The sequence below is a fragment of the Lonchura striata genome, chromosome 1, assembly GCF_050655825.1.
Source record: "Lonchura striata isolate lonStrDom1 chromosome 1, ASM5065582v1, whole genome shotgun sequence".
Lineage (NCBI taxonomy): Eukaryota > Metazoa > Chordata > Aves > Passeriformes > Estrildidae > Lonchura > Lonchura striata.
In genome coordinates this window covers 73436842-73463876 of record NC_140703.1, presented here as the reverse complement: position 1 = coordinate 73463876, position 27035 = coordinate 73436842, and the positions used below count along the sequence as shown (strand labels likewise).

General features: G+C 38.6%; 2 protein-coding genes and 1 long non-coding RNA gene across 7 annotated transcripts in view; 2 read left to right on the top strand and 1 right to left on the bottom strand.

Moving 5' to 3' along the window:
* The window catches only part of LOC116183414 (uncharacterized), a 79199-nt gene extending 74660 nt beyond the window's left edge, over positions 1-4539 (top strand). Inside the window, exon 4 of the long non-coding RNA XR_004148043.3 lies at positions 4186-4539. This is a non-coding gene — a long non-coding RNA (uncharacterized LOC116183414). The remainder of the gene's footprint in view (positions 1-4185) is intronic.
* Positions 1-4668, bottom strand: part of CRYL1 (crystallin lambda 1) — a 51199-nt gene extending 46531 nt beyond the window's left edge. Inside the window, exons 1-2 of the mRNA XM_021539960.2 lie at positions 4533-4668; positions 1743-1850 (exon numbers count right to left, since the gene is read on the bottom strand). Coding sequence (XP_021395635.1) covers positions 1743-1850; positions 4533-4564 — 140 coding nt within the window. The 5' untranslated portion in view covers positions 4565-4668. The remainder of the gene's footprint in view (positions 1-1742; positions 1851-4532) is intronic.
* Positions 4669-10509: 5841 nt separating this feature from the next.
* Positions 10510-27035, top strand: part of IFT88 (intraflagellar transport 88) — a 39616-nt gene continuing 23090 nt past the window's right edge. Inside the window, exons 1-18 of one of the 5 annotated variants that reach the window (XM_021539961.4) lie at positions 10510-10953; positions 11601-11694; positions 12656-12718; positions 12861-12917; positions 13760-13813; positions 14179-14242; positions 14319-14388; positions 15360-15450; positions 16521-16625; positions 17726-17828; positions 18451-18565; positions 18664-18895; positions 20410-20480; positions 21161-21247; positions 23772-23871; positions 25230-25316; positions 25916-26102; positions 26688-26796. In XM_021539961.4, the coding sequence (XP_021395636.1) occupies positions 11605-11694; positions 12656-12718; positions 12861-12917; positions 13760-13813; positions 14179-14242; positions 14319-14388; positions 15360-15450; positions 16521-16625; positions 17726-17828; positions 18451-18565; positions 18664-18895; positions 20410-20480; positions 21161-21247; positions 23772-23871; positions 25230-25316; positions 25916-26102; positions 26688-26796 (1685 nt within the window). In that variant the 5' untranslated portion in view covers positions 10510-10953; positions 11601-11604. Of the gene's footprint in view, positions 10954-11600; positions 11695-11973; positions 12347-12655; positions 12719-12860; positions 12922-13759; positions 13814-14178; positions 14243-14318; positions 14389-15359; positions 15451-16520; positions 16626-17725; positions 17829-18450; positions 18566-18663; positions 18896-20409; positions 20481-21160; positions 21248-23771; positions 23872-25229; positions 25317-25915; positions 26103-26687; positions 26797-27035 lie in introns of those variants that run through there. The other 4 variants (XM_085580612.1, XM_021539962.4, XM_085580616.1 and 1 more) reach the window with 4 other exon arrangements.

Here is a 27035-nt window from a genome sequence, read left to right as displayed (position 1 = left end):
TTAGAAAACCCTGCTTGAAAAGGGAGGTTGGACTAGATGACCTTCAGTACTCCCTTCCAACACCCGTTTGGTGGTTCTGCAAACTCCTACAGGAGAACACACAACAGGCACATGACAGTACAGACCCACTTAAATAGCACTCTATCCTATTACACATGACATTCTATGCTTCATGTTTCCAAGCTTGAAACCTTGGAAGGCTAACATCCTCATGCTGCTATTAGAAAAATAAAAAATACGGGGCAAGTACTGGCTTTAGTGATGAACACCACAAAGCTGCCACCTAATAGACCAGAATCTCATTGTGGCTACCACTATGACAGCAACTCTGAAAAAACCCAAAAGTTTGTGTCATCTAGGTGATGCAACAGAGATGTTTGATCTAACATCTACCTGGAAAGAAAAAAATGAGGAGATAGATTTTCCCACTCTTCTGTTATCAAGTCTTTTTTAGCAGATTTCACTAGACATCACACACTGTTTAACTTCTGAACTCTAACAACTGAACTGATCTACAAGGGGTTCCTCAAGTCACTCTTGTTTGCTTTAAGGCTTGTTACAGAAACCAGTTAGGATGCAACACACCACAACCTTTTTTCAGGTGCACCTTACACCCCATACAGCTGACACACAAGCTGACATCATGTCCCTCCAAGGCATCATGAAGACAGAGCTGATGCATTTAGGTTGATGCTAATTGTGAAGTCATCTGAAGTCCAGCATTAAATGCCGATACAGCAACATAAGGTTGTACACAGAGGCACCTTATAAATGTACTTTCACCCTCTCACACAGGCAGATAAAAACTGTATTTTAAGGCCTGGCAAGAAGAGGGTTGCATAGGACCAAGCAGATATATTCCTTCTAACAAAGAACTAGAGGCCAATCAAAGTAACTTAGGAGTCAGGTTCAAAACAAACACAATGAACAGCTCTTCATGCAGCACGCAGTAAATCAACAGAACACAAAGTCCTTTGGTAAGGAGGCCACAGAAGGATTTATATCAGTTCAACGGAAGGTTAGAGAAATACTTGGAAGAATTCCAGTTAAGAGTGACTGAATAGAAAATTAACTTGTTGGCATTGACAGCTGGGGGAGGGGAGCAGACAGGCAAGACTTGAACTTGTAGCTCTTGTAGTACCAAAAGCACAAGGCTTTAGCCACAGTGCCATGCGCAACAGAAGAGGGCTGGAGGCCTGGACTCAACTGGTGCAAGCGATGTCACATTCACACCCTCAAACTGGCACTCCTTCTAAAGATGCTTCCTACTTCAACTGAGCAATGACACTAGCAATTTTTTCCTCTAGGACTCAAAAACACCAGTTTAAGAATTTAAAAACTAGTTATAAAATGCTAATCATTGTAGCTGGGCTTCTCAGCAATCCATCTTAACCTACCTCCACTTTGAAAGGGTCTTTGTTGCCTTTCTGTGGAAAAACTCTTATGTTCATATATATTTTAAACCTAGCCTATAAATAACCTAATGGTGGAAAGAATTATTTTAAAAATTTGAATTTAAACGTAATATCTTTAATAACGTAAAAATTAAATTTCTCTTCAGAAGTGTCAGAGACACTTGGAAGCACAGATCTTCTGGTCTTAACCTGTACTTCTAAGTTAAAGCCTTCTTCAAAGCCTAAAATCTATGCTCCCTGAAATAACAAGATATGGCTATTCATTCATAACTACAAAAATCCCACAGTTTCATCCTAACCCCAGTTATTTCAAGTCAAGTTACCTACCGAATATTTTCCAGTGCAGTTGTTAGTTGCTCTTGTGCAATATCATAAAGTTTCACTTTGAAGCCTCCAGCAGCAAACACCATGGCCCAGCTACGACCAATGAGTCCACTGAAAAAAAAATCAGCCAATTAATAAACCAGCATTTAATAGGGGTAAGAAGATCTTTGAAATAATTGCAAAAACCAAACCAGAGCTTGGACTCTTTGATATTTGATAATAAAATGAGTTGCATACTGATGAGAAACAAATCTCTCTAACAGAGAAATACCCTTTGCTGGCTGTGTATAGCAGCTTCTCCAAAAGCTGGAATGAAAATAATGGGGAAGAAAAAACCCACAACAAAACAGAAAAAGGAGAGCAGAAGTCAAACAGAAGGAACCACGACTTTGTGATACTGGACTCAATCACCAACAGTTTTGTCAGCCACAATCTTAACCTGGACTTGGTTAATGCATTTACATTAAAGAGCTTAAAAATAAATAAATTAATAAATAAATAAATTTGTTTGGCTCATAGACTGAAGACAGGCAGCAGTCCACTGATCCCAGAGTGCAGGATCCTGCTTCAGGGGTGATCAGAAAACTCAGGGCCCAGCTACTGAAGTCACAGATTCTCAGCAATTCAGAAAGCACCACAAGCACATGAAAAGGGAAAAAAAAAATCTCAACTGAGCATGGGTTTGGTACTATTTTTCCATCTAGCCACCTCTAGCACTACCTTTATTTTTAGATTAAGTACTTTATCATGCTGGATACACAGAGGAACAGTCTGTCTACATCTTTTGGTGAATCATATTACTGAGCAATACATGGAGGAAAACTGTAGTAACTGACAATTGTATCATCTCTCTTAAAGCGATGCAAGTTCCAACTTCATTAGATGTGTAGCAAGCAGCAGTCTTTTCAAATGGAAGCACAAAGGCACAGTGTCACAAGCTTAAGTAAACTAAAATCATAAAAAATTAGGAAAAAAAATCCATAACAGAGACAAGATCAGAACTTAATATCCATGACTCTTACATTGGGGGGTTTGATAATTACATGCATTTCCTCTCACTTCCAAGATCATTGTATTTGCAGCATTAAACTTTAGTGATATCTGGCAATTGAAAAATTCAGTGCCATTAGGGCATCAATAAAAGATTAAAAGGGGAGCAAAAGTCAGAGATAAAATAACAGGGCAGATGAGAAAAGAAGGAAGGAAAAACAGGAACATGCTCAGCCTTTGGTTTAACTATATCCTTTTTAAAAGGATCAAAACAGGAAGTTTCAGGAAATAGCAGAAATCAGTGGAAATAACTGTGAAAAAAAAGTAAAGTTTTGCATTTAGTGCTATTAAGCAGAGAGTAAGATCTCACTCAAAACCTACCATTTAAAAATAAACTACTTCTCTGTAGTAGGCCCAGAGTTCATCAATTCTAAGGCAAGCAACAGAACAAACTTACAGAACAGGCATGGTCAATGTCTGTTGCAGCCTCATAGTTAATAAGTATAATAAAATAAAAGCATTTGAATCATTTCAACTTGATATAAGCATATCTAATCTACCAGTATCTTTATAAAGTAGCATAACCTCTCTAAGTTGCATGTTTAAATTAAATTTCCTTAAAACACACAAAAAAAATCTTTAATACAGGCTTTTAGGATTGTGGGGTTTTTCTTTTGAACCACAGAAAACACAAAGTAAGTCAATGGTAGGCATCAGGCATGCACCATTACTGCACTGTACATGACAGCATCGCCACAACTCAATGTTAGCATATTTCACCCCAAGACAGTGCTCTTTGACACTTTAAGCACTGTCATTTTGGGCCCAGTGATAGATAAAGTATTAACAACCAGATCTGCTCACACAGCTTCTGCAGGTGCTACCAAAACCTGCTGTAGTGCCACAGGAGCCGCAACAGGCAAGAGCCCAACTCTGCTGACCCTTCAGACACACCTACAGTGAATACAATTTCCCTGAGTACCAGCAGTAGGAGCCAGTTGGGTCAGTGTCACACAGCACCACTCAGACTCCCATCCTAAGGCTTCAAGTGGTCTTGCTAATAAAGTTGGCTCCAGCCCACACTTGTAGCACCAAGGTACAGTGGTGCACAGGGGACTGTCACTATCCCACACCTATTTTCTCTCCCCTCCAGATTCTTGTTCAAGTAAAGAATTTTAGGTTCAGCTCAATGAGAGAATGAAACAATGTGTAGCCACACAAGCCAGAAATACTGCTGACTCTTGTGTCAAGTCAGTATTATTTCAGGAGTGTCTAAGGCAAACTTAGGAGTTTCCCGATATAGTTGACAAATAGGACGTTAAGCTGTGCTTGGATTTCTCCACTCCTCTTGCATTTACACACACACAAGGAATTGCTATGAAAAGGGACACTAGTCTTTCAGACCTAAAGGGTGACTCACTTCGGTAAAGATGTTTGTTTGCTGTTTGTTTTACAGTAGCACAGAGCTGTCAGAGGCTTAAACAAAGGCACCCTAAGCAGAAGAAGGCAGGTGCATCCCCCCACTTCCCTAGATCCAGCAGCAGCGCGCCCCCGCGGCTGGGCAAAACCACCGCCGGCCCCGAGCCAGCAGCTCGCTGACACATCCGACGGCTGCAGCAGCGGGGACAGCTGGGGCAGGGCCGTACCGACACTGAGCACCCAAACCCCTCCTCGCAGGCCGGGCCGAGCGGGGACACGGCGCCCAAACCCCTTCGCACTCCGCGGGCATCCGTCCTACAGGCGCCGCGCCGGAACCTCCTCCCTGGGGCGCCGCCGCCGCCCGCGGGCGGCCAGAGGCTTTACCTGCCGATGATGGCAACCTGCAAGGGCTCCATGCCTGCGGCCGCCGCGACCGACAGATGCGGGATGGGCAGCGGGATGAGCCACCTCGGCCCTGTGCGGGTCCGCCCCGCCCGCGGCTCCCTCCATGTCACAGCCGCCCATTGGCTCCGCGGCCGCCCCCACCCCGGGGGCCGAGCCTGCCCGGGCCGGGGCGGGACCGGGGCGGGACCGGGGCGGGGCCGGGGCCGAGCCTGCCCGGGCCGGGGCGGGAACGGGACCGAGCCTGCCCGGGCCGGGGCGGGACCGGGGCGGGACCGGGGCCGAGCCTGCCCGGGGCCGGGGCGGGACCGGGGCGGGACCGGGGCCGAGCCTGCCCGGGGCCGGGGCGGGACCGGGGCGGGACCGGGACCGAGCCTGCCCGGGCCGGGGCGGGGCCGGGGCGGGGCCGGGACCGGGGGCGACTCCCACGGCCGCAGCCCCCGAGTCCCGCCCCTCCTGCTCCCCAGGCGCGGAGAGAAAACATTTTAAATGCTTAATTAATATAAAAAATAATATTAATGTACTCTTTATATATTCAATGAATCTTTTTAAGTTTTCTTGTCTTTCTGAAAAAATCTAGCAGTCGAAAAATAAGACATTCGAACCCAGAATAAAGGTTTGATAGTTACTGATGAAGTTCAGTGAACTTTTATTTGGCTATAATTTAAAAGTTTGTTCAGTTTATCATTTCTTCTACTTTCCAAGAAAAATAAATAATGCTAACATTTGGTGCATCTGCCCGCTCACTGGCACTTTGCTAATTCCAATCACATTTAACAACGAGATGGAGATGTCAAAATTATATTTCCTAACAGCTTCATGAAGACTGCTCAACAGATAGCAGGTGGAAAACCAAAGTATTATCTCCTTGGCTTCCTGACCTTAACACCACCCATGTAACCTGAGATATGCCAGTAGCTGGGAAGTGTTAGTGGAGCAAAGTGGCAGTAAACTTGGGCATGGGAAGATTTAAAGCCGTGGGACAGAAGAGTGTAGCACACTGTGCCAGTTATGCTGCTCAGGGCTTATGTAGGCTGGCATAGAAAGCAGCATTTTAAGGTTTTAGCAAATACCAATTTTGCTCCTTTGAAGACTAATGCAAAATGGCATGACTAGGCACATGTTCTGAACACAAAGACCTTTGTATAGATGGAGCATAACTGAAGCAAACAATGTATACTTACTTTGTGAACTCGGGTTTTTACTTCAAATAAAAAAATTGTAAGTTGCTAGAACATAAAAGTAATGTCACCTGGGCTTGAGAAAAATGGTCTTCAGAACATTCAATTTAGAAGTACTTACCAGTTATTTTAATACTCTTTGACCTCCTGAGATGTGTATTTTTACCTTACTTGTCATCAGCAATAGACTAAGAGACAAAAGCCAATGGAGATCTACAAGCGGATTCAGAGAATTAAAAGCTCAGTTTGGTGTGTTGAGAGCTAATCACAGCTGTGATAAAATTACAGGGCCTTTTAGTTCTGGGGGTGAACAAAACAAGTCTATGGCAATGACATCTGAACTATATTATTATTGTTGTTGTTGTTATCCATAAATTAGTGACAAACCCCCATAGCTCTGCATTACTTAATCAAAAGTAGGGTATGACTGTGGCCATATTCCCCAGCTTCTGCAGTGATCAGACACACTGAGAAGTCCAAACTAGATCAAAAGAGGAAAGAAAAGTTTGCAAGAAGAAAAGAAAATATAGATAATTAAATTCTCAGAAGTGTAAGTCAAGGGAAGAAAATGTGACTTAAAAACAAAGTACAAGTTTAATTTTTATGTAATAGCATAAGAGTTTTAGGCCCAGGTCTTGCAGCCTCCACAAGTTAGGGACGGTGATTCTCCTCTGTCCTCTGCAGTTCACATGGAAAGGACAGAATGTGCTGTAAGCCCAGAAACATCAAAAACCATAACCAACGAATAACATGGTGAGACGACTTGTGCTTCATAAGGAAATGAAAAGTAGGGTTTGTACTGGCAGCAGAAGAGGCCCAAGTGGAGCAAATATGCACTCAGCAGCTTATGTATTCTTTCTTCAAAGCCAAATAGGGGTAGAGGCAGATTTGACTTGTGTTGGGAGCTGCACAGTTGATCCCTCTATGTTTTTAGTTTCTTTCTATGGAGCGTGCTCCTCTGCTGCCCCACGGGCAGAGTTGAAATCTGCTACTGGCCACAGAGGGGTGGATTTATTGCAGGGGAGAAGCAGGATGGCATAAAAAGGTCATGTAAGAAGTAAGGAGAAATAACTCTCACTAACTCTGAGCCATAGGGACATGGAATATGAAGGAGATGCAAATTCCCCCTTGGAGAAAATAAAGGAATGGTATGCTTTTAAAATACAGAGAGTGCTAGCCAGAGCTTTTAGTGTGGAATAAAAACAGAGGCATAGTTCACATTTGTTAAGTATTAGATCTGTTTAATACATCACTTGTTCACCAGAACAACCAGCAAGTACATTTATTTGGTAATGGACTATGATCTGTTGCTACTACATTCCTAATGGTTCGTGAAGTATAATGACTTAAAAAGATAGCTTTAGTTAATAATTTTATTGCTGTTCTGTAGAGTTTTAACTAATGGTTTGCATACTGTGTTATAACTAGTGGTTGTATTGAAATGATGTTAAAATTAAAACTATAATTTTAATTACTATTCGTAGTTCATGCTGTTAATTTGGGTCTTTCAAAGTGCAGATGGCCTGAAGCAAATACTACTAATATCGTTAAAATGCTGATTCTTAAAGAAGCAATCTAAAGGCATAAAAAAGTAAATAGTAGTAAAGTAGATGGTACTAAAGCACAATTCATCAAAACTAGATAGAATTATATAGTTCAATAGTAAAAATACCTGTTAAGAAGATTATCTTCCTGTTGCAAATGCATTTTAAACCCAAACTACAACATATGGTACAACAAAGAAAGACACATGGAGTGATTCTTGGGGTGTCCTGTGCAGGGCCAGGAGTTGGACTTCAATGATCCTTGTGAGTCCCTTCCAATTCACATATTTTATAGTTTTATATACATTATTTGTAACATATGTATCATTCATAATGAGGTTTTTCCGTTCATTTTGTTTTCAAATTGTATGCTGACTAGATGCATTAGTTCCCTGAGGAGCAGTTAAATGCAGCTTCACTGTTTGTGGCAGTCAAGCTACTTGAATGGTTTCTGCATGACAGCAGAAAATTCCAAAGACCTGGTCAGTCCAGAATTCAGTACTAGAAAATTATTTTTTTAAAGATTACAGTGGGAGAATTACATTTTCAATTCAGAAAAACACCAATTAGTGCTTGATCAGATGAACAGTTCAACTGGCAGAGCAAGGGTAAGGTACATAGTAACAGCGATTATAAAAGGTACACACTAACAGCAATTATCACAGGCAGACTGTGGCCAGTAACCCCTGAACCCAAATTAGTAGGTCCTGGAATAGTTTGTCTGAGTCCTTATTTGCAAAGTTACCACTGGAAAAAGACAGATACACCATGTATTGAAAGGCAAAGAAATTCCTATTTAAGAATATAGCTTCATGGTTTCTTTAATCTGTCCTAAATTTTCACTGAATTCACTGGATCAGGTACTTGATGTCTTGAATAGTGACTGAAGGAAAACCTGATCAGATTAGCAGTTTGCTTCAGCTGCACAAGTATGTAACTCGATGCCAGTCAGAGGACTGATGTAGGGCATTTAGTCACAGTTGTGGTTTAATCCAACTTAAAATGATCAGGACTTCAAAGCATACAATGCTACTTGCACTAGAGTAGATACTAAATTGACTCTTTTGGGGTTTCTTGTTTGTTTGTTTGTTTGGGGGTTTTTTGGCAGTTTCACTTTCTAGGTTGCCCTCTGGATTTAGCCAGTCATTTATGTCATTTTACATCATTACAGGCTTTCTTACTGTGGCATCGTCTTGCTAGATGATCTTATGATCACAACCCATGAGTAAAGCCCCTCGTTGCCACAAAGGATCCTGAGATTTTGTGGGTTTGTGTGAAATCTTCATGTATTAAGATGTATTTATACTTCATAGCACCAGAAAAACAAACAAACAAACAAACAACCCTGTAGATTGACACAACTTTTCAAAACATGAACAAAGTAATTGAGACTCTCATTTTCTTTGTGAGTATGTCAAAAGTAGCAGCTGGAATGCAAAGTCTCAGAACCTGGGCCAGGGCATGTTCCCAGTATGGTCAGAGTCCATACAGGCCAGAGGCCACTTAAGTCTGAGTGTATACACCCAATTTTGGAGGGCAAGGAAGCTTGACAAGCTTGAAGCAAGGAACATGGTCAGATTCCTGGACTGCCTTGGCACCACTTAATTAACAAATGAGATGCAGCGGCTCCTTGGCATGGTGCCTTCTCTTCACTGCCCTAAAAATTTGGGCTGAAACATCAGAATAGTGTGGAGCACCAGTATGCCCAGGTCCCCAGTACGGACAAGCTGGATAGCAGAGCTAGGTCTATTACCACACAATCTACCTATTGCTCAGGTACATATTAATGCATCTGGGGACAATGAGAAAAATCTAAAAACCATAGGTTCAATTATATATGAGGAGTCACAGGCAGAAAAGGAGAGAATATAAATGTATATCTTTTTCTTATGCTGAAGTTTATGGTTCGTGGCAAGTAATGCAGCTGAAAACTTTTCCCACCTTACGTCTGTTATTCTGCAAGCTACTTGTACTCCAGAAAATTCAGGTATAAATATTCTCATGTCCAAAGGTCTCAAGTCTCAAGTTTCTCTGTGAAAGTGGTTCATGCATGGAATGTGAACAGCCTAATGCAGGAAGTGATAATGTCTTAATAATTCTTTATGTTATCTTTGTTTCTCTTGTTGGGAGCCAGAGTAGAAAGACCTTTCACTCATGTCCTGTGCACTTATCTCTTCAGAAAGAACTTTGAGGATGAAAGGTGAGCAGCAGAAGACCCTGACATTGCATAATGCGCACAATCCCTGACGATTAACAGGGTGTTCTGACTGTATTGTAAATTGTCTTTGCAGCTTTCTTTATGCTATTGGCATAAGGCAGCAGGGGCTACAATTGGCCTCATAAAATGTTTTCTCTCTCAAAAATACCGCAGGCACGTTCAGAGATCCCTTCTCTATTCTGTTTTTAATTTAGGCATAGGAAACTTTTTCCAGAGTATAATGATTTGCCGTGGGCAAATCAAATGACACTTGTCAAGGTTTCCAAAATACCAAGAGAATGTAGTAAAGGCGTCAGGGAGAATAATCTTTTTAAAAGACACTAGGGATTTTTAAAATTTCGTTTCAGAGTCTATGCTTTACAGGAAGCTTTAACAACTTTAGCAACTTCCTTTTTTTATATTATATTCCTTTTTTATATATTATTTTTTAGTTCTTTAATTGAGCAGCAGCAATTTTCAGCAGCAAATTTCAGTTTTAAGAGCACACTTCTCAGCTCATTGGAAGAAACTGTGACGCTTTAGATGGAGACTGGATTGGAAATGAAGAGCGTGTTCAGACGTTTGTGGGAGTCTTCCTGCTGCTCACTAAGGCGGAGCGAGACGAGGGGCGGCTCCCGGTCTGCCCGAGCACCGAGGGGCGGCTCGCGGTCCGCCCGGGCACCGAGGGGCGGCTCGCGGTCCGCCCGGGCACCGAGGGGCGGCTCCCGCTCCGCCCGAGCACCGAGGGGCGGCTCCCGCTCCGCCCGAGCACCGAGGGGCGGCTCCCGGTCCGCCCGAGCACCGAGGGGCGGCTCCCGGTCCGCCCGAGCACCGAGGGGCGGCTCGCGGTCCGCCCGGGCACCGAGGGGCGGCTCCCGCTCCGCCCGAGCACCGAGGGGCGGCTCGCGGTCCGCCCGGGCACCGGGGAGCGGCTCCCGCTCTGCCCCCGCGGCGCCGCCGCCCGCCCGGGGCAGCGGCTCGGGCAGCGCCCGGCCCCGCCGCGGCTCGCCCCGCCCCGCCCGGCCGCGGTGCATGCGGGGAGCGCCGCCGTGTCCCGGGCAACGCCGGCCGGCCCTGGGCGCCGAGCGGGCCGCGGGCGAGCGGGGGGCGAGTCCCGCCGTGCCCTGAGCCGCCCCCGCTGAGGGGCTCATCGCCGCGTCCCCGCTGGAGGAACCCTCGGCGGGAGCGGCTCCGCCGCGGGGCACCGCGCACGGCGGGGAAGCGACGGGGAGCATCCTCCTCACCTCCTCACCTCCTCCTCACCTCCTCCTCCTCACCTCCTCCTCCTCACCTCCTCCTCCTCACCGCCTCCTCACCGCCTCCTCACCGCCTCCTCACCTCCTCCTCCTCACCTCCTCCTCACCTCCTCCTCACCTCCTCCTCACCTCCTCCTCCTCACCTCCTCCTCCTCACCTCCTCCTCATCCTGCCGCTGCCGAGGAACCGTGCGCTTCGTCCTGGCTGAGGCTCGCTTGCTGCAGGGCATGTACTTGATGTTATCGATGAAAGCAAACGTTGCCTTCTTGAGGTTTTTATGAAAACAGGTAGCCAGGCAAAGTGAGACACCTTAGTGTCTGCCCTCTGTGAGGGAAAGACCAACAGGTGAACACACCGTATTAGACAGGGAAATACTGGTGGAGAAAGACTTTGGAACCCGGGCTTCTTTAATGCTAGCTTTTAAAACCCGTTTTAATTGAAATGGCTTCATAACTGTATCTATGTTGATCTTAGAATGCAGGAAGGAGGGAAGGGAAGGAAAGGGAAGGTTTGAAGCAAGATGAAATACCTTTCATTAGACTTACTAGTATGGTTTGGCCTGTAAAGACTAACTTTTGAATATGAGTTATTGCAAACATGAACTATCTGACAGTGGAAAGATACCGTTCTAGAAGTAGTAATGCAATTACTTGTTACTATAATTTAGTTTTAATGATAAATGCCTTAAAACAATTTCCATAACAAGTATAAGTATAAAAAAGTATAAATCCGTGACATGGTGTCATTTAATATTGTTTATAGGTGAATCCTTGTTTTTATGACTAATCAAACTACTACTGTCCATATTATGCATTTTTAAATATTTGTATAAAACCACCAAGCTAACATTTGGCATGTTAAATATTTCACAGAAAAATGATGCAAAATGTGCATCTGGCTCCTGAGAATAATGAAGATGATCTCTATTCTGGATACAATGATTATAATCCCATGTTTGACACTGAGGTAAAGTATTTGCTGTTTCCCAGCTTTCCCATACATAGAATTTTAACTTAAAAGTATAAGATAAAAATTTATGGGTAAAATAATGAATAAGTTTACAACTGCTTTGAAGTGAAATTTACTTTATTTAGCAAGAAACATCTGAAGTTTCTCAGGGATCTTCTTGAATAGTTAATTCTTTGGTAACTTTTTGTTTCAACTAAACACTTGTGCACATTTTAACAGATCTAAAATGCTGTAATGGTTAGCATTTTTTAAGTATAAAATCATAATTATTTGTAGGCACATTCAATGTGGCGTGTCCCAGGCTGTGTGCAAGTTTTCTGACAAAAGAGACTCCTGAGTGGTCAGTAGTTCATTGATTTCCTACTGTGCTGCTGCTGGAGGATCTCACAGTAGAATGGAATCCTGCAGGCCTTTGTGCAATTGGGTAAAACATCTGGGATGTCTTAAAGTAGCCCTGCAGACCATTTGTGGATAACTTCTGGTATGGTGGAGTTGGGACAACAGTGATGACATTTGGTCCAAACCCACTAGCAAGGCTTGGCATCTTGTGTGAGAACCCAGTACCCAATTCATGGGAGTTACTGCAAGACCTGAGAGACATGACATGTTTCAAAGCCTGGCATTGTTAATGTCAAAATTCAAAAAGAGTGTAAGTATTTGATAAGAGCATTTGGATGGAAAAAGAAATTAATGTTATATTTTATGACTTCAGCTCTTTTATCGCTGTGTTTTTGGAAAATAATGAGTTTTTACATTTCCTAATCTAAAATAGAAAAAAAGATAGACAAATAACTGAACAAAAGGGTTTACTGACAATAAATTACAATTATGTTATCTTCAAGTATTTTGTGAAGAATTTTTGATTTTTTACCAATCTGCTTTCAGTAGTCTGGAGGTTGTGGAATTGTGAGTTTGGGTGTTGTGGTTTTAAAAGTATTAATGTTTTTATCTTTTCTAGGATTTAGAAAATGATGTAGCTTTTCAACAGGCAGCGAGAACAAGTCATGGAAGAAAATCCTCTGTAAGTACCTTTTAAAACACTTAACATTAATGTAGATCTTACTATGTAGAAATACTAATAATTGTCACATACAGGTTTTAATTGGCGGGGTTTTTTTGTTTGGCTCTTTTTTGTTTTGTTTTGTTTTGTTTTTTTCACCTAGGTGACTGCCAAAATTCCTGGTACATCAAGTCCAAGACCTCTAGCTACTGGATTTGGGGCAGGTTTTTGTTCTGTTGTATCCTTAATGAAAATGTCATTTACAAAATATAAATGTACCATTTAATTCCATGCACAAAATGAGCCATTCTAAATTAAGAATTTCATTCCAGTGAACTGCATCTTTTCATTGGTTTTAATTCACAACTTTGCACTTGGTCAAGGCATGGTTACTGGTTGTTTTTCTTTTCTCTGAACCATGCTGCAAATCTTCTGTACTGCATAAGGCATTAGAGTCCAAGGTACTAATTAGGTTCACTTGAAGGGGGAGCTGAATAGGTTGTTATTTGGGCTTGGAAAAGTTTTCTGGAAGTTAAGATGAAATCAAGTCTTGAATAATGCAGGTTCTGAAACATCTCCAGCTGAATCAGAAAAAGCTAGTTGTGTTCTTTGGTATACTTAGATGTATTGATAAAATAAATCTGCATGAAAATGTAACTTAAGATATTAATACAGTGACAGATTTTATCAGCTCTATGCAGAATTTTACTTAAGTATTTTGTGTAAATTACTTGTTCAATTTCAAGGTAGCAATTTCAATAATTTAACAATGGAAAGTATGCTGCCTCAGGTAATTTTCTATGTACTTCTTTTTAAAAGAGCTGGTGGAATTATCCAAATACATTAAAAATTTTGTTGTGAATTTGTGTTAACGGAAGTATTCAACATCTTTAAGTCTGCCAGGAATTGGCAGTATATTGCATATGAGTAATATAAATGGGAACTGTGCTATGAAGTTATGTGAGAGTTAGCTCAACTTTTAAAATTTATTGTTGAGAAGACTGTGTGTAGGCTTCTTATGCTTTGTGAATGACAATTTCAAACAATTATTTATTTTTGTAGTCAAAGGCACCTTTAACTTCATCTATGGGAAGACCTATGACTGGAACTATACAGGTAAAAGTTCCAATATTTACATTTTATATTCATTTGGAACAATGAATTTTTCTGATAAGTGTTTAGATACAAGTATTTAGAAGTTCATTGAATTAATACAAATTACTGCACTTTTAATTTTTCCTTTTTTGAACATAGTACTGTCAGAAAGGATGAGTGTATTGATGTGTGTTTTATTTGAACACAGATGTGGAAGCAATAACAATGTAGTACTTTCTAACACTAACATCAAATGAACAATTTGTCATTAATATAATATATATAGAATATATAAAAATTATATATAAAATATATAATTATGTCTGTATTGTCTACAACATAATTTTTAGTGAGATTATTCTAATATATCTTCTTCTTTATTTGAGGATGGGGTTTCTCGACCAATGACAGCAGTGCAAGCTGCAGGTTACACTAAAGCAGCTGTGAGAGGTATGGTTTGTAGAAACCACCAGCTGCCACAGGGAGATGTTATTTTACAGTTTTCAGTAATCTGTTAATTTTTCAGGTTCTTCATTTGATCCTCTTGGCCAAGCAAGAGGTCCTGCTTCACCTCTGGAAAAGAAAACTTCAGACAGGTTTGTTCAGTTCTGCATTACATTCTTTCAAAGCATTAACAGCAACAGAAAACCATCTGTGTGTAGAGCTGAAAAACATCCAGACAGTTAAAAAAAATCTTGAGGGGCCAAACTCTGAACTTGGTGGAATAATGCCAATAATGCCACAAACATTTTTTCATTTGGTTGGTTGACTTTCAGGAACATCTGATTTCAGTGATTTCTGGTTATGAGTCACTCAGCAGCCTGGGTGTAGGTGTTGCTGCACAAATGCTGTGATACCTACACATAATTGCGTAGGACCACGAAAGTGTGTGTGACATGCAAGGAACACCATGATTCTTGCAGCTCTTTGGGAAGAACTTGGGGGCAGTTGCCTGCTCTTTCTTCCTGTTCACTCTGAGATTGGCACTTGAGCTGAAATTTGCAGGCTGGTGCCAATGTTCGGGAATTTGCTCAGAAAATCATTGACCTTGTCAAAGTTCTGTACCCCAAATATAGCTATACAGGAATAGGGAATCCTCTGAAATGTTTGGTTATTTAGCAGTGGAAAAAGTCTAGAAGAACTAACCTTTTTGTTATAATCTGCATTTGCAAGTAGAGCTTTAGAATTACGTATGCAAATAAAGTTTCAGTCAATTGCTTTTAATATGATATTTCATTTCATTAGTGTTTGATGTGAAAGCTCATCTGTTGTTTTCTAGCTACTTCTCCTGAACAAATTTGATTTGTGAAATCTGCCTGTCTATACTGTTCTTGTGAGAGAATTTGTTTTCTTAGGTCTCTGTTCTCAAATTAAGGTGTGAATGTGATATCTTTGGACTATCTTCTCTAGGCATAGTTTCACACAATACTTTCTTTGATGAGAAAACCAGCTACCTGTGACATGTGATATGTCATTGTGTTGTTTTATTTGGAATATAATGTGTAAAAGCTTAGTGTTTGCAGTTGCATTACGTTAACTTTAGTGTTAATCCTTTTGTTTATTTTAGTTTAGAAGAGAAGATGAGGCAGTTGGAAAAAAAAGTTAATGAACTGGTTGAAGAAAGCTGCGTTGCCAATAGCTGTGGAGACTTGAAATTGGTAGTTTTTCTGAATTTCATTTAATTTCTGCTGTAATTTGTATAGCTAGATGTTTCAAAATGACTTGCAGTCAAATGTTTAAAATTATTAAAATAATTCTAGTTCTAAATTTATTATGACTCCTCTAGTCTAGTGATACCTTGCTTTGCTGGAAAAAAAGGGTAGGAGCTGTATTTCTGGCATATATATATTTGTTAAGATTTCAGTGTTACAAAAATTCCCTTCTGTGTGTGTCCATGGATCTCATCAGATGGGCCTGATGGATTCGTTGTACTGGCACAGTTCTGGCCTAGGCTAGCTAGCATTTGATGGTTCCTATGTATGATCAAATGTTACCATGGATAAGGAGCTGTTTCCAATGGACAGTTTGAATGTATTTGTTCTGTTATAGAGAATACTAGAGCATTGTTGTGCTGCTGAGTAGTGGTTAATTAACCAATCTATTTTTTTAGTTTTTCCTGAGCCACTTGCATGTAAGGTCAAGACTGCTCGTCATGTCAAAGGGTTGTTTCTTTGTGAAATCAGACAACTCCAAGGGTCCTATAGGATATTTGTTTTTGACAAGTCCAGCAGAATATCTATTTTCCTGCAAAAGTCAAAGTTGTTAACTCATTATCTGTGAAATAGCCAAGTTGGATTTGCCTCCTATCATAAGGACTAGGAATCAAACTGTCTTGAAGTACTTCTTCCACCACTGGCTTCCAAATAGCCACCTTGAGTAGTAACCATTACTTTCTTAATCATTGTATCCTTGTGGAGGCACACAGGACTGCTATTGGCACTTGCTACACCCAAAGTGTTACTTGTGCAAAGGATACTGACGCCAATCTGCAGAGAATTATAATAAGGTACATTATTACACAGCTAAGCAGACTTAAATAACTGTTTGCTTAGTTCTAATTGAAACCTCTTGGTGAGTTATAGTGCTTTTTTCAGGCATTTGGTACAGTCTGTAAACCAAAGAAAATTGTCATGAGTGTATTCTCTTCATACTTGTTTTGAATGTATTTTCATCATCTTGTGTCAGTAGATTCAAGGCACTTTAATTAAAGTCTAGTATTTTGTTTAAGGCTCTGGAGAAAGCAAAAGAAGCTGGAAGACAGGAAAGAGAATTGTTGAGGCAACGTGAACAAATTGCTCCTCCAGAAAGTATCAACTTAGACCTCACTTACACAGTAAGTCCTTAGAAATCTTCAGTGACTTAAATGTTGCTAAAAAACCTCCTGAGCAGAAATGTCAGTGGTTCCTGAAGAGCATATGTGTCTGTGTTGTAATGCTCCTGGCAGTGTAAGAGGGGATCCATTCATGTCATCGAGTCCATTTCTATGCAATCTCAAATGCCAAAGAAACCATGTAGTATATGTTAAGTGGAGAAGAATTTCCATGAATATATATTCCAGATATTTATTCACATGTAAAACCTGCATATCAACATACAGCAGATGCAGACCCTGTATTTCAGAAAGAAATAGCCTAGAGAGTGTAATATGCCAAAAGGAGAAAACAGAACAGGAAAGATAAGAATGCTGCCTTTAAATTGAACCATAAAGTGACTGAGAATGTGTTACATTAAATAGGGTATGATAATATTTCTGGATCTTAAAGCAGGTATCTAGATTTACACTCTAGTTTTCAAATAGTAAACTTTTTTTTTTTTGTTAAAGCATACAGCATGCAGAAAAATGCTTCAAGATACTTAAATTCATACTCCAAGTAGTGCTGTAGAGACAATTATTAACAATTAATACATTGAATTAGGAAGACCTGGAAATTTATTTTACCATGAAGGTCAGAATAAAGCTGTGGAAAAATGCAGAACAATTTTACCTGACACCAACAGAACTTCTTCTGTGAAACAGCAGTTTGGAAAAATTCTCCCCTTCTAAACTGAGTGACCACAGGCATTAGGATGATTTTCCACATGTTTGGAATCACAAATTACACACAATCTCTGAGAATTATCTTGTATGAATATTTTTTTAGTAACTTTGCATTATAGCACTATGGTTGCTTAGGTCTAAGGCCCATGTAGCATAACTTTGAATGCTAGTAATTTATGTACAAAAATAAAAGAACTACCTAGAATAAATAGCTTTTAAACTTGTTTCCTCTATATCACTTTGCAAGAACAAAGAACATTAAAGATGGGAAGCTTACAAGTGGTAAAGACAATAGTTCCAAGGTAAAATTAACTTGAAATTATCTACTATTAATTTAATTATTACTATTGAGAGGCCAATATATTTCTTGTACCTGTAATTTCAATTCTTTATAGGTTCTCCTCAATCTGGCCAGTCAGTATGTTGCTAATGAAATGTATGCTGAAGCACTGACTACTTACCAAGTTATAGTGAAGAATAAGATGTTCAGCAATGGAGGTAGGTTGTATCCCAAAGTGGATTAAAACTGTTAGTCAAGAATTCAAAGTGAGAAGTGCATCTGCATGGTGCTGATACTTAGAGAACACAGCCCTCATGTCTGGCTCTCAGAGTGGGTGACACATATTCGTAATCTCTGACTTGGAGAGACAAACCACATTAAATTATACTGACTCATGAAATCTTTCCACAGAATAACTGAACATAAAGACAAATACATAATTTTCTTATGCCACACATGCTATATGGTCTTCTCTAGTACTAATTTTTTCTCTTTTGACTTGGCCTTTCTCTCCTGAAAGTTTCTTTTAGTGTTTTGCATGTCTCTGAGACTCCTACACTGTTTTTTTATTCAGAGATGCCTATTTGCATCTGTCTTCCTGGAGAGCACTATAAATAATGTCATCCCTCAATTCAAAATCAAAATCAGAAAATCAGTTCTATTCTAGGTTTCATCACTACTTCATCTTCTCTCTCATCTCAAGTTAAACTCACAGAAGGCAGTTCTGTGCAGTGCTGCTTTAAAGGGGCATTGCTATTCTGTAATGAAGAGAAATTTTTTAGGAAGTTGTTCTACTCTGTCACTTTGAAACACTTGTAACTCATTGACTCCTTTTGATAGGTATACTGAAGGTAAATATGGGAAATATATATCTGAAACAACGGAACTATTCCAAAGCTATCAAATTCTACCGTATGGCTCTAGACCAGATTACTAGTTCCCACAAACAGATGAGGTGAGTTTCTTCTAGGAGGCATGGTTATGAAATACAAGTTCTGGATACAGTATGATTTCATAGCTAAAAATATAACCTAAACCTGCTTCCTTGCTTAGGATAAAAATAATGGAAAATATTGGAGTTGCATTTATTAAAACCGGCCAATACATAGATGCCATTTCTTCATTTGAAGAAATAATGAGCATATCCCCAAACCTGAAGGCAGGCTTCAACCTGATCCTATGTTACTTTGCTATTGGAAATGGTGAACAAATGAAGAAAGCCTTCAAAAACCTCATTGAAGTTCCCTTGGAAGTGGATTATGAGGACAAATACATTTCATTAAATGTAAGTTTGAAAAAAATGAACTGTGTCTTTATATAGTAAATCAGGAGAAAGAGGGAGAGATACTGACTGCTTGGACTGTACTGAATATGGAAATTTATGTGTATTTGAGTATCTGAAATAACTTTCTTACCAGCATGCATTTAGTGTGGCAGTACTGCTCAGGTATGTAAAATAATGAGAGAACATTTAAATCCCTTTATCCTCAAAAGAGATGATGTACATAAAACCCACACCACAAGATTGTCTTTGTAATGAATTTGTTGAAATTCATTTGGACTTGCTTACACAGCTCACTGTTTTACCATCTTCATTTTTATAAAATTTTAATGAAATATAAGGTAGAGTAAAGGCAACTAAACAATGAGTGGGTTAATACAAGTTTCCTTGAGTGCTAATAAAACTTGTAATATTGTAGTTTTATTTTGCAGAAGAAAACTATAGTGACATTTACAGATGCTTAGTTTAGTTTATTAGACTGTGTTGGAAACTGGACTTCCTTTGACTTTCCATGATGCTAAAGAGAGGAAAAAATAGTTAATAGGTTTAGGGTCACTCTTAGAAAAATCCTCTATAGAAAAATCAAGGCTTGTATCTTCTAGCAGTCTTTTTTTTAGTGATGCGAATCTTTCAGTCCTAAATATCAAATATATAACTGATCTTCAAACTGTTTGCAGCTTAAAAGTAGCCATTGTTTCCTATTGTCATAGCATAAGGAAATAAAATTTAACATATGAAGAATACAGATATATTTATTGATATATATATATATTTTAATACATTTTATATAATTTCTTATATTAGAAATTATATAAGAGTAAGGATCATTAAGCCTTTGATTAACTGAGGACTATGTAAGATCATTCATTGGAAAAAAAGCCTTGAGACTGCAGAAGTTATTTCTAAGGGTAAGCAAGCTATGCTTTAAATAGACATTCCAAGTTCTCTACTTTTTTATTAGGAGGTCAGAGAAAAGATCACAGTTTCCTTCTGGTCTTTATTTTTCATAAATCTATGACCTGTCCCAAATAAACAAGGAAGGGCTGGCTACCTAACATACTGTGCATAAATTCTTTTAGAGCTAACAGAAATGTGATGGAAACCATAAGATGATTATGCAAGTTAATGTAATGAGGAGGTAGCACAAGTCCTCATCTGCTGAATACCACAGCAGTTGAGCAAATGCTTATTTTTAAGCATGAGATTATTCTCACTGTGATCTGCAGCCATCCTGGTCTGATACACATGACAGGAACTACATCTCTTAACAACCTTAATGTGAGCTGTGACAACACACATGAGCAGAAAAACAGTATTGAAGTAGTTGTAATGCCAAATATCAGAGTACATGGTTAGAAAACTACTTTGAACTGGAGCTAACTTTTTCAAATGTGGAAAGAAAGTGACATTATAGACTATTTATTTTACATCAATTTGTGTTTGCAGTCACATTGTCTATAAAATAAACAAAATGTTTGTATGCTGGTATAATTTGCAGTTGTTTTGTCTCCCTCCAGGATGATCTGCATACGAATCTACTGATTGAAGCCATTAAAAATGACAGTTTAAGTCAAATAGAACGTGACAGGTAATGGTGGACTCTGTTCTTTCTTGACTGTGGTGCCTTGAATTTTAGCTCCAGGAAGGATTATCAGTCTTGGCACCTGTCCACAGCTCTTGTTAGTGAAGTGTTCTCCCAATTCTTAGGAAAGAGCTTGCTCAGAAGAATCACTTGGATCACTTAGTTCCGTGTACGCCCTAGAGTATCTACCCCAAATGTTACAGGGTACACTGCTTAAAACTTGCAGTGCTTGAGATTTTTAAAAAATACAACTAGTGTGCAGTGAAAGGAAAACAGAAAAAAATAAGAGCTTAATCAAGATAAGGGGGGTAGTGGTAACAGGGAACTGGTTACATTGACTTCTGAGATTTGTAATGAGTGCAGGAAGAAGCCAGAACATGTTCTGGTTAGTTTCTTTTCTCTATACATGTTTTTGAAGTGGTGACATAGAATTGTATAGAAGTATAGAATGGTTTGGTTTGGAAGGGACTTCTGAGATGATCTGGTTCTGCCCCCCTGCCATGGGTAGGGACACCTCCCACTAGACCAGATTGCTCAGAGCCCCATCCAACCTGGCCTTGAACACTTCCAGGAATGGGGCATCCACAGCTTCTCTGGGCAGCCTGTTCCAGTGCCTCACTGCCCTTACAGTGAAGAATTTAGTTCATATTTTTGTGTTGTATTTTTGTGGGTTTTTTTTCCTTTAGGAAGTCCTTGGCAGAGGAATACATCATGACAGCTGCTAAACTCATTGCACCAGCAATCGAGACATCTTTTGCAGTAGGCTATGACTGGTAAGAGTCAAGTGGGGCTTCTTTTTATCTAAACCATGTCAACTCTTGTGTTGGTAATGAAACCAGTCCAGAGATGGAAGCAGCCTGGGAAACAGTTCTCTGTGCAGCCAGGCTATTTTCAGTTTGCCTCCTAACATAACAAAGCATTGGAGTGTGTTCTGTCTTAAAAAGTAATTTATCATCGAAAGTCATCTCTTAATTATACATTTTGCAGTGCTCTGAATTCACACTAAAAGTTCAAGTGAATTTGAAAATCCCATTTCAAAATTGAAAAGCTTTTATAAGTCTCAGCAGACAAATGCTATATGGAAGGCAGCGATTGCTAGTCTTTAAGGTTGAAGATGGCATAATGAAGACTTGGGGTGCTTAAGAAGTTTTAATCACTCCATAGAATGATTACATAAAATACTGGAATCTAAATTTTAAGAAAGGTTTCTTTGAATTTAATTTATGAACTTAAAGTTTATATTTATAAACTTAATCTGCAATTTCCTAACTTACGCAGGTGTACACAGTGATAGATTGCTGACACAGTTCATCATTTGGACTTTATTTTTCAGTGTATAGCTTAGCTTTTGCTTTCTGTGGTATCTTTCACAGCAGAATACTCTTCTTTTTAAAACAAATCAATTAGACACACTTCTATCATGACAGTATAAAAGTTAGTAGTGTTTCTTAAAATTTATTTTTAGTTTTTTATTATAAGGGCTTACTTTGATATGTTTTCTATTTTAATAGCATCGGAGAATAGCATTCATACAAATGGATGTTGTGTACTGCAGGCACAATATTATTAATATATATGTTAGTGTTTGGGCAATGAATAATGTTGGGAAAAGAGGACTGCTCTTGACCTGGAGTTTATGGCCTGTTTGGATTCTCAAATTTTGCAGATCCTATAATCATAGGAAAGCTGTTTATACTAGCAGGAAACAATCTCTCACACAGATATGTATTGTCTGCTAGACTCCACAAGGTGGTGTTTGATGTTTTAATAATAATTATAATCTTAAGATTTCCCTACATCTGCCTTCTGAATTACCAGGATTTAAATAATACATCTTGTGAAAAAAAAGGTTGTTGTTTTCTAATTTCTCAGCATAGTCAGATTTTTTTGCTCTGTGTTCTGTCTTTTGTTCAGAAAAACTGGAAAAGGTTGTCAGATACTCTGTTTTCTTAGTGCTATCCACAGAATACTTGTCACACAGCAACACACTCTCAAATGTGTTCTGGCTAATTGAACAGCTTTTGCTGAGATCTGTGGGATTGTTGTTTGTGTATCAGGACAGATTTACTCTTCATTATTTTAAGCTGAGGTATTCAAGCCCAGTGAAGAAGTGTAACCAGCAGCTTGAGCTTAGCTTTTCTGATGATTAACTTTTTTATGGGTCCTCTGAGTATTAAATGTACTTTCAATCAAATTCATTTTATTTAGAGAAATAGAGCGGGTAGAAATATTCTTCAGAGTTCATAAGTCCTTGCTTAAAATGTGACACAATATTGGGACCATTTTGTCATATTTAATAAAGAACAATTGGATAGTTAGATCTCATTGCATTTTATGGTTAAAAGATGTTTAAACTGACAGTTGAAAATGCTTTTTTGATATTGCAAAGATACCTGTAATAAAAGAAGAAATTACTAATTTTTATTACAACTTTTTCTCTAACATAAAAAGCATTTGTCTAAAGACTGTCCATGTGCCAAACCAATTATAACAGCAGGCAGTTTGTTGAAGTAAACTTCTGTTGGCAAAATAGCCAATTATTAAAAGGAAAGAGGGTGGCTTTCCACCAGTTAAAAAAATAGTGGAAGGTGTTAAGGAAGCATCCCACAAGTTGTTAATTTACTGTGCCTGTTTTCCAAATGTTTGAGATAACAGGATATGCATACAATAAATAAAGGTCTTACTTAAATGATCAGGCAGCTGAAAGTAGATCACACCAAACTGTGGAAGATGGTGGCTGTGAGTGAATATCCGAACTATCTGCTGCCCTTCTGTTCTGCATTCTTTTTGTGGAAGACCCTAAGCCACAAATTACTGGGGAGTGACCAGAAAGACTTATTATTTTGACTTGTTTAGTAATATGATGTAGCTCAGGGACACAGTCTGTAGTCTCTGGCTTTGTTCACTAATATTTTTTATAGGTTAAGTAATATATGCATCTGGAGGTGAAATTTGAAAAACCTCATTATGGAATGTAGCCAAAGAAAATGGCTTTAAAAATTATTTTAGTCAGTTTTTGACATCAAATATTGCTCAGTGATAGAAAATAAAGTGATATTTAGGCGGCTGACTTAAACAAGAGTCAGCAGAGATACTGTAATTAGGGTAGGTTATAGGACTGAAATATTTTTAATATTTACAAATATTTTTAATCAGAGTGCTCTTTGCCACTGTGAAGAAAGATGAGCTAAGAAAATTGAGTTTGGAAAGCAAATTAGCAGAAAAAAAAAATATGTAATTTGGAGGCATTTGCATAGATGCATTTTGTTTATCTTCATGGCTTCCTTTCTGTTGCAGGTGTGTTGATGCGGTCAAAGCTTCCCACTATGTGGAATTAGCCAATGATCTAGAAATAAATAAAGCCACTACTTACTTGAGGCAACAGAATTTTAATCAGGTATAGTAACTTTTCACATTAGTACTTTTCAATGCTGTATTTGCAAATATACCTTTGTTAGCCATAGCATATTTTTTGGCTAGGGAAAGTGTGATTTATGCAAATAATAATTATTTTGATACTGATCAGTAAAATAACTTTATAAAAACACTGGCAAGAGTGCATTTTAAAATGCTTTTGTTGATTGAAATTAGTGTATTTTAAAAGAATTTTCTATTAGAAGAATATTAGGATCATTAATAGTTCATAGTTCTTGGGTAGAATGGAGTTGACTAAATCTATGAACTACATTTAGTTGTATATTTTTTGTCATTTTGCACATCATTAATACAGTTGTGCTTTTGTGTAGAGTAAGTGTGAAAACTATGTGTGACAGACAATTAAAACTTCTCTTTATGTTTGTTTTGGCATTTGACATATACTATCATGCCTTTGCTTTGATATGTAAACACTTAAAGATTTCATGCAAAGGAGGAAGGAAACTTTTGAATTGCTAATGTTGATGGTTAAATTGTGGTTGCCACATCTGTGTTGTAATTGATGATGGAACTGGGTTCACCATGATATTCTAACAGTTTGTGTTGTTAATATAAATATTTAGCATAAGGGAGACAGGTTTATTTAATAATTTAGTCTGCAGTTACAAATGTATTCCATAGTCAATGAAAAGAAAAAGCTGCCTTTTATATCAGAGGGATTTTTGTTGTTTATTTGTTATAAATATGCTCTTTCTTTTTGTCTTCAGACATCTTTATTTTGAAGTTTATGAAGTTTAGTTTTCATGTTAAAGTTTTTTAAAAAATCTTCTGGCCTCAAGCCAGAAGTACTTTCTAAACTTAGACAATTGTCATTGTCTTACGACACAAAACAAAGGCACATTGAAATCCAGTCCTACACTATGGTGTGTATTTTTTTATATAGTGTGTTCTTTTTCAGCTTTTTAATAAAGGTTTTATGTTAATTCATTTGTGTTCACTTAAAGAACTAGAAAAATAGGCATGAGAATTTTCATTAGTTGACTAGATTAAAAGCAAATCATCTAACACTGCATTTTGTACGTACAGAGTTGTCAGATATCTGTAGTTCACAGTAGCCTTATCTAATCTAAATTATGGCTAGATAATAAATGGCCAGTATTATTGAAATTTTGTGATGAAAATTAATATTGTATAAATACAGGTACAGTTTTGTACATGCTCAGAAGTGTGTATTACAAGCTCTAGTAATTATCATGTATGTGAGTATATGAGTTGATAATTTCAGCTGTTTGTTAATGTGATGCTTATCAATGCTTTCTGAAAGGATTTTGGAATAAGATCGCTTCAGTGTGAAGTAAGTTGTTTTCAAATTATTTCTAGGCACTGGAGACTTTGAAAATGTTTGAAAAAAAGGATAGCAGAGTAAAGAGTGCAGCTGCAACAAACCTCTCATTCCTTTATTATTTGGTAAGTGTTTGCTTCAACAAAAGCAGGTAAGAACTGCAGTTTATGTAGCAACCTCTGTATTTTTGTACCAATTTTTGTGTCTGCCTAAATAATCTCTGTAAACAAGAAGAAACTGCACCTTAGAGTAGTTATTCTGGAACACCAGTTTGGAATTTGGATCTGGTCCTTTTATATACTATTGATGGAAGAAGAGTGAGATTGAGCCCCAGGCCCCAGAAATATGCTTGCAGTTGGATTGGTGCAGGAGCTCAGTGGCTGGAGTTAAAACACTGGCCCTGGGAAGCCTGGCTGAACTTCAGGTACGCCTGAAACAGGTAGCTTAGGCACATGTGTTTGTGTATGAAGTTTGTAGGGTATGGATTTAATTTTTTTTTTTTTTTTTAATAAATGCTACTTTATTGCAACACAGAAAGCTTGCAGACTGAATGGGACAGAGTGGCAACTTGAAAGAGATGATCTACCTTATGCAAAGACATAAGAAGTATTTTAGGACTGAGTAATGGAGTTGTTTTTCATCCTCAATCCCCTGAAATTCCTGGAAGAAGCCACAGCTGCAAGATAATTAGCTGACTAATACAATGTTTGTTTTGTTCATGTAGGGGAATGAATTGGAACAAGCAACTAACTATGCAGATTTAGCAGTAAATTCTGATAGGTACAATCCAGCAGCTCTAACTAACAAAGGAAATACTATTTTTGCAAATGGAGACTGTGAAAAAGCAGCTGAATTTTATAAGGAAGCTCTCAGGAATGATTCCTTATGCACTGAAGCACTTTATAATCTTGGTAAGTCACAGGTGCTATTGTGATTTAGTTTTGACTGAAGGTAACACTAGTGTTTCTGAGAATCTGTCTTTGAAAGTTTTCTTATAGAAATGTGTGTGAATTATTATTGCTTTACTGAGTAATTTATGTTATGGCAACGTATTAACTTATACTACCTGTCTGTTCTGCAAAAAAATTTCCCAGTGTTAAAAACATCAATTAGTAATTGCAGATTAATAAGTTACTTTGAAGACTAAGAAATTCATACTACCTACTGAAAGGATACCAGTTTCAGCATTATTAAACTATCAGTAATTCTCCTTTAAAAGCCTTACCTTTCCCTCATTCATCTTGTTCAGAAGATGAGATTACATAAATTCTTGGTCTTTGGGTTCATGTTCCTTGTGTTTATCAGTTTGGTAGGTCATGCTGGCTGATAACAGTTCTGTGAGGACGCTCTCACAAACAGAGAGTCCTTTAAAGTCAAGGCAGGTATGCTGCGTCCAAGAACTTTGTTCCTATTTTGCTTTTCCTGGTTATCCTTTCAGATAATATACTGAAGTAATCTGTTTCTCATGATATTAATACTGTAACCTTTCTTTTTAGGTTTAGCTTACAAGAAGTTAAACAGGATAGATGAAGCTTTGGATTGTTTTCTGAAACTCCATGCAATCCTTCCAAATAGTGCCCAAGTCCTTTACCAGCTAGCAAGCATGTATCTTTTTCTGGGTTATTATAAGGAACAATGGTTGTAGTAAACTCATTTAATCCAAAATACGTGTTTAAATCATGTCAAGGTGATTTAGAAATTTACTCTGGTGTCCATTATAGTAAGAATGATTTCTTATCTGATGTTTGTGAGAAAAATGAATTTAACCCTCATTGAATATATTTCCAGTGAAGCAAATGAAGAACATTAAGATTGCTCAAATTGCAGGGATTAGATTTACACAT